Below are 7660 nucleotides of genomic sequence, written 5' to 3'. Positions count from 1 at the left end.
GCATGTACATTGACAGAAGTATGTTTTTCTCCCATATAGTACAGCTGCTGCTTTTCTATTCCTTTACTGGCAAAGGAAAATATAGTTAAGATCTTTGTTTACCAGCAACCATGGGAATTGGAGTTGCTGGTTAACCAAATATTCCAATTAACAAAACTATTATCCAACCTGTGGCCAAGTAGCTTGGCACAGTGCTGGCCCATGCTGTCTGGTTAATGGAGCTTTTACTGTATTTAATAAAAGATTTTGGCTGGAGGTGGGGGCAGCTGAAATACTTAAAACAATCCCTGCTTTAAATTATTGGGGTTAAATGATCAGATTAATAAATCAGATTTTTTTTTTTTGCTTAGGCAAGGGTTTGAAAAGCGGAAGGGATGATGTTGCCTGCCTCCTCTTTAGCTAGGGTGGACTGAAATGGGGAGGGGAGATGTGTGTGGTGGGGTGTGTGTGCTGGCTTCTAGTAGCAGATGAAGCTTGGAGGGCATTTAATACAAGGACAGAAATAGCCTTGCTTTGAAGAAATTATTCCCTTTAAATACCGGCAAACTAACCACATTTAACCCTGATAAATCAGCCAGTGAAGTATTCTCATGTCTGGCCCTTTCACCAACATACTTTTAAGTAGTTAAGTTAGTGCAGTAGTTTTGTGCTGGGTCAACAGCTATCCTAATAAACCGGAGTGAAAAAGGCCAAATGTCTTAGCACCTCAACTGTCACATATCTAAATAACTGCAAAAACTTTTCTAATAATAAGACTTTTTGTTTGTTTAATTCAAAAGTCTAGCAAGACAAAACATGTACACAATTCCTGTTACATATAACAATAGTAATAATCTTGTTTTTAAATAATAAAGCCATTGAGTAAGACTGTCGAAGGGCCTCCCTTCACTCTGTCCTGTGTGGCTTCTGGCTTTGGGAGAAAAATAAATTATTATTCTGTGGGGAGAGCAAGGGCAACGCAAGCGCCCAACAGGAGCTGGGGGGGGGCAGCTATGAAGACGGCCAGCAGCAACACCTTAGCTGAGGTGGCCGGCAGAAGTCTGATGCGAGCCGAGGACCTCGAAGCACCAGAACGGTGCCCAATACCGTCAGTACCAGGAGCCCTCCTTTTCCCTTTGGGGACAGAAGCAAAGGCTGGTCTGTATGATGCAAAATGACCTTTAGTCTTTACATATTTAAGCAGGTTTCAGATGGCAACACAGCAGGCGCGTTACTGGGGAGTATCTGGGCTGGAAAAGCCCTTTCTGAAGTCTGTTTTCTGCAGCCTGCTCTCCAACTTGGCAGCTCTCATAGGTGAAGAATTTTTTCCAGCACCAAGACAAATTATTTGCCAGCCTGAGCTGGCTCTGGAAGTGCTTCAGGTGTCTTGTGGGAGAAGTTCTAATGCAAACTCCAGGTGAGTAGCCATGCTGGTCTGTAGCAGCAAAGGGGCATCTTGAAGGTGAACAAAACTGAGCCGCAGCGCAAGCTTTCATGAGTCGGGAGTGCCCGTCTGATGAAGCGACCTCTGGTACACAGGAACATATGGCCGAATAAATGATGTTAGTTTTAAGGGTGAGCCGAGACTTCTGTTTGTTTTTCCAGTGTAACCTAATGCTGACTAATCAAGCAGGAGGAAGCAAAAAAGGGCAACAGCGTTCACTGTCCATTCAGGCTGAAGAATCCACAATCAAGCTCCACATCCCGGCTGGACCAGACATCCCTGTCTGCTTGTCCGGTAGGTGGGACTGCTTGAAATCATCCTCCTGTTGCTCTTTCCAGGGCAGTGAAAGCTGTTCCTAGTCCCACCACCGTCCTCCAAGATGGGACGCCGCAACCAGAGGATCTACACCTCGCCAGGGCTCCTCTCGCCTCCAGATTTTGTGCTAGAATCTTGACCTTTGGTCTGAACCGGCCAGTGGCGAGAAGGAGATTCCGTTTCTCTGTTTGGTTTTTTTTTTAAACTTCAGAGTGGCTTCCAGTGATGCTGCCCAGGGGGAGCCAGTTCTGTCTACGGTGACAGATTTGTTTTCCACTGGTGGCACAAACTGGCAACTTTCCAAGGTTTCAGGAGCAGCATGGAAGGTCTTTACTCTCCTTCTCCCATGGCTTAGAAGACAGGGATCCTGTCTCTCCGCACAGAATCCAAGTCATCATCGAGAGTCAGCAGGACCTGGAATGAGCAAGGCAGAAATAAAGGTTAATCCTCAAAACAAAAGAAAACCAGAAAAGATTATTTCATGAACCTGAAGGACTATCCAGGGCAAGACAGCATTAAGATGGTTGCCCTCTTTGTGGCATTCCAGCTTTAATAGTCCTTGCATATTTAGGCCGGTCTCAGGTGCTAATGGAGCCCTCTTTTTTACTAAAACAAGCTTGTGTACGCCAGAATAAAATTCAGTGCCCCAAAACTTGTTTGTTGTAGTACTGGGTGTTTTGTCTTTATAGGTATGGCTATACTGCAAGCATGATCCTAACTCTTAACAGGTGCAAGAAGAACTCTCTCCCAGGGGAACGGCGCAGGGGCTTCAGTTTGGCTGAAGCATGTTCAAGATCGAAACAGGATTCAGGCCTGCACCTCTGTTGCTTGAGGGCACTTCCAGCTCTCCGGGAGAATGCAAAACGGTGAAAGCAAAGGGAGCGCACGGAGAGGGGTTGCACCTGCTCCTTTTTGTGCTCAAAATGCAACACGTTTCCACCCAGCCCCACCTTATGCTTGCATAGAACTGCCTCTATCATACTTGCCTTGGCTGCCGGCACCTATGGATGAATATTATGAATGTGGGTCAGAAAAGGAGAGAGTAATCTTGAGCCTGATTGGAACTGTAGCGAGTGAGGAATCTGCCCCCACTGCCCTCACACACACCTGCTGCCTCTAGTGGAAGAAAGTTATGATGACAAAGGGGGTATTCAGATAAATCTCGGCTTGGCTGATGCTTTTTTTCCTTCCACAGTTGTTGTGCAGATTCCCAGTCACTGCAAACCACCGGATGGACGGGCAAGCCAGCAAATCAAATACTGATACAATCAGGGCTTTTTTACGGCAGTACTCACTCGTCCTGAATACCAGCACCTTTGGGAGGAGCTCTCCCAAGTCGTGAGGAGGTGCATCCGTATCCATGAGTACCAACTCCTTCCTTCCTTTTTCACAACGAACGGCACTGGACATAATGGGCTACCTTGACCCCCCACCCTGCATTGGACAGGCTGTTTTCTTTCTAAAATTATTTTTAAATACCGTTATGTATATTTGCTCAATTAAATGTACATTTGTTCTGCCTCACTTCCCCCCCCCCCTTAAAGTGGAAGCAATATTTTGTAAGTGTGGCAGTGGGAGGGCCGGGCTTTAGTTCTTTGCTGTGCTTCTTTTCTTTAAAAAAAAAAAGAGGTGCCAGTACTACATGTCGGCATGCGCCACTAGGAAAAAAGCCCCCGTTCTTAGTCAAACCCTGCTGTGCTTATCCGTTTCCGCTGAGAGCAGTAAGAACAGGGCCCAAGTCATAGCAGGGCCAGTTCCAGGTTTTGAAGACTCCTGGGCAGAGAGTGCCCTGGGCCGCCCTCCTCTCCTCTGCTTGCCACTGTGCTCCCCCCCCCCCGCACACCTCCCTGTCCACATTCTCTTCCCCACTATCTCCCCCACTCACTTGCTCATTTGCCAGCCCTCCCAGCGCTCTCTCACCCTTCCCAAACTATGCTGTAGCTGAAAGTGAGGCTGGACGGAGGGCTCACTACAAGGGGGTGGGTGGGTGGGTGGGTGGGTGGAGGAGGCAACAGTGGGTGCCACCGGAAGATCCGGGGCTCAGCAGCTGCCCCACCTCAGGGTATGCCGACGCCAGCCCTGCGTAAGTGCATAACTGCGTATTTGACCGAAACACCGTGAGTGCACTTCAACAGCAGGCTCGATCGGCAGCCAACTGCACCCCACAGCCGGAGGAACCATTCTCTGTGTTCGGTCAGGTACCTGGGAAGAAGGCTGGTGCTGCCTCCTGCTTTTCTGGGTTACCTGGGGGGAGTGAGAACTCTCCTCCCGTCTGAGATACGCCACAGGCAGCAGATCCGCTCCCTCCCATGCGCAGCTTCCCAGGAAAGCAGGAGCAGGTGGAGCAGCCTGCCTTCCTGGGGCCAAACCAGACAATACGTTTCCAACCAGGTATTGCCATGGAGTGGGGATGTTTGCGCCACTATGGGCCCCCACAGAGGGCCAAACTTGCCCTCAATGACTATTTTGCCTTGAAATGACACAGGAGGCTGAAGTTCCTCCTCCCTCCATACTGTCCTCTCAAGTCAAATTGGGCTCCGGCACACTTGGGAACATTTGTTCCCCAATGTCACCTATGACTGCAAATTGGGTTGGTTTCTTGTGACCCAACTTGTGTCCAATATATCATCTAGTTCGGCCCATCGGAAGCTGATGGAACAGGAGCAGGGCTGTGGGACACTGAGAGCCAAGCTACAAGTGACGCCTAACACAGGTTGGACGCTTGTCAGCTTCCCTCAAGTTTTGATGGGAAATGTAGGCATCCTGGTCTTGCAGCTGTAATGGAGAGCCAAGCTGTAAAACCAGGACGCCTACATTTCCCATCAAAACTTGAGGGAAGCTGACAAGTGTCCAACCTGTGTAAGGTGTCACTTGTAGCTTGGCTCTCAGTTATCCTTCCTCGGCTGGAAGAAGATGAGGCAAGGGGAAAGGTGCTACTCTTTTAAAAGAAAAGATCAGGCCCTCCTTTGCATTTGACAAAGGAGTCTAGTGGAGCAGGGTTAGGGCAGGCCCCATCTCCTCGAGGTAGCAATCCCTTCCCTTCCTAGGGAGCCAATGTTCCCATGAATCTCATTACAAAAGTGCTTTGAATGTTGCAGGAAATCGCATTGAACCTGCTGAGAGGTGCAGCTAGCAGAAGCACGCAATGGATGGCAGGAGAATGGAGATATTAGGAAAAGCCTCACCAAAAAGGAGAAGAACAAGGCCGTGGCCGAGAGGAAGTGCCAGACATCGTGGTCATCGAAGAACCCAAGGAGGATGCATGGACGGTTTTTCTCTCGGGATTCTGCAGGGGTTTCCTGGTAAGAAAGAGGACAAGGCTCATGGATTTCAGCTCTCTTTTAAAAATCCAGGCCATTGTTTGTGGCAAAGAAGTCTGTGACAGCATCAGGCCTGCGCCTTTTGAAACTTAGAATGCAGCACTGAAGAACCTTTTTACAAACTGCATCTCACGATTTCTCTGGAAGACAATCACAACTTTTTAAAGATGCCTTTGTTAATTTTTTTTTGAGTACATCCCCTTGGTACCACCAGAACTCAAAACCATTTGGGTTGAGTAGAAAGGAGCAGCCTGGCACACAGCCCTGCTCGTCACCAGGTCTCAGAAGCAGACTGGCAAGATTAATTGCTTTCTTGGGTTCCTGGGCCTTTTCTTTTTGGGTGGAAAAGAGAATGTGGGTAGCCACAATTTCTTCTGCCTACCTGCATACGTAGAACTGGACATTACCCCTCCCACTTCACATTGAAAAGGGTGGCATGTCAACTTCTGAACAACCCACAGAAAGATCTAACAGGGCCATCCTAAGCAGCTTTGAAGCCAATGGCTGCAAAGCCAAGGGTGTAACTGTGCTTAGGGTATAACTATGCGATATGTAAGCTACTGGTTTGAGAAGCTGTCTACGACCCAATTGTAAACTTCATACTGGGCCAAAGGATTACCAGGAATCAGTAAAGGGGCTGGTGATGCTCTGGCTACATAAATCATGGTGCTGGTGCCCTCAAGTCATAGCTGACTTATGGCAACCTCTGGTGGGACTTTCATGGAAAGAGACACACAGAGGTGGTTTGCCATTGCCTGCCTCTGCCAGCCCTGGTCTTCCTTGGAAGTCTCCCATCCGCTTACTAACCAAGGCCGACCCTGCTTAGCTTTTGCGACCAGGGCTCACCTGGGCTATCCAGGTCAGGGAACATAAATCATACAGCCAGCAAATTCCCACCACTGACCTTGGATTCAACGATATACAAAACAGGCACGGCTTCTATAACTGACTTAACTGGAGGTTCTGGGGAAGGCATCCTCAAATCCCCACTTAACTGTGGAAGGGCGACCTCGGGCCAGCCACACGTTCTCAGCCTGACCTACCTCACAGGGTTGTTGTGAGGATTAAATGGAAGAGAGGAGAATGATGTGAGATGCTTTGAGTCTCCAGTGGGGAGGAAGGTGGGATATAAATGAATAAATAATAATAATCTGTGTGATCTCACATTCACTTCCCACTGGCAGAAAAATTTATTGGGGGATGGATGCAGATGGGTGGAGTAGATGTGCAAATTCAGGTGCAACAGGAACACACAACTGAATGTGCACCAGACTCAAGGCAAATGACAGCGTCACCCCTGGAGATGCACTCCACTCACTGCATTTCACACTCTGTTTGTGCCCTCCACTCCTAAAACTAAGGATATCCAATACTGGAGCTTTCTCATGCTTCTCAGAGTTTCTGCAGACATCTGAGCCCATGAGGCATTAAAGTAGAAATAAAAAAATATTTTACATGTACAATACAACTGAATTTTGTTTCACATTTTGAATTTTGCAGAATTTGAAATGTTAAGTTGGACGGGGGGGACAAAGAAGGGAGACCTTGAGGTCTGAACTAAGAATTCAGTCCTAGGGAGCAGGGCACAAAGGGAATGCTCTGAAGGGCAGAGGATTCTTCCCCCGTGCTTGCAAACCTTTCACTGCAGTCAGGAAGACTTGCTTTTAGAGACAGGCAAAGAGATGGAGTCTCAGGAAGCTGAAGTCCGCGCCATGCTCCATTTGTACATTTTTATCCTGCCCTTCCTCCATGGAGCTCAGGGAAGCAAACATCAGCCTCCTCCTCCATTTTACCCTCACAACAACCCTGTGAGGCAGGTTAGGCTAAGCGCATGCGACTGGCTCAAGGTCAATCAGTGCACTTCACGGCACAGTCAGGATTTGAACCCAGGTCTTCCAGATCCCAGCCCATCCCTTTAACCACTACAGCCGATCAGACAGTTTGTATAATGTGGTTTGGGGAAACGCTACTCAACTGAGAAAATCACACAATGTCACTTGGAGGCAAATGAGACCACCTAGCGGAAAACTGCCCCCTCGGCCTGCTCCTCTCTCCTCAAGCCCAGCGGTCTCTCCCAGCCCTGCTGCTCCAGATCCTTGGACTGGAGGAGCCACAGATCAGATATGGGCAGGATCTTCCGCATGCCAAGCTGATGCTCCGGCTTGCAGCCCCTTCCCCTTCGTGGAATTCTCAGCTAGGTGGCCCCCCGCATGTCCGTGACCAGGGACCTTCCCCCGCATCAGTGGCATCAAGCAAGCTCAGCAGCCTGAAACGCCAAAGGGAAAAAGGGGGCAACCTTACCTCCCAGCTGCTAAGGTTTTGGAAGAAGAAATAAAGGGCTGCAGCCCAAACGACTGCTGTGGCCACGATGCAGAATAGAGGGATAAGCAGCAGCCTCTCTGAGCTACGGAGCTGGAAAGAGAAAAAGGAAAGATGATGGAAAGGAGCTCTGAACCCCACAAGTAAATGAAATGGCAGCGGGCTCTTCCCAAGCACCCCATGGCAAGAAACTGACTATGCCTGTCCTGTTTCTTGGAGCCAAACTACATGAGACGCCCAACAAGTGTTCTTCACATGTCGGGTCCTGCAAGGTTCCCTGGGT

General features: G+C 48.9%; 1 protein-coding gene across 2 annotated transcripts in view; it reads right to left on the bottom strand.

Moving 5' to 3' along the window:
• Nucleotides 1-767: 767 nt before the first annotated feature.
• Nucleotides 768-7660, bottom strand: part of SIDT1 (SID1 transmembrane family member 1) — a 98341-nt gene continuing 91448 nt past the window's right edge. The window contains exons 23-25 of one of the 2 annotated variants that reach the window (XM_055002533.1): nucleotides 7360-7470; nucleotides 4924-5037; nucleotides 768-2152 (exon numbers count right to left, since the gene is read on the bottom strand). In XM_055002533.1, coding sequence (XP_054858508.1) covers nucleotides 2090-2152; nucleotides 4924-5037; nucleotides 7360-7470 — 288 coding nt within the window. In that variant the 3' untranslated portion in view covers nucleotides 768-2089. The remainder of the gene's footprint in view (nucleotides 2153-4923; nucleotides 5038-7359; nucleotides 7471-7660) is intronic. The other variant, XM_055002532.1, reaches the window with a different exon arrangement.

The sequence above is a fragment of the Eublepharis macularius genome, chromosome 18 (genome assembly GCF_028583425.1).
Source record: "Eublepharis macularius isolate TG4126 chromosome 18, MPM_Emac_v1.0, whole genome shotgun sequence".
Lineage (NCBI taxonomy): Eukaryota > Metazoa > Chordata > Lepidosauria > Squamata > Eublepharidae > Eublepharis > Eublepharis macularius.
The sequence above is the reverse complement of the archived record's forward strand: the minus strand, read 5'-3'. Positions and strand labels throughout refer to the sequence as shown.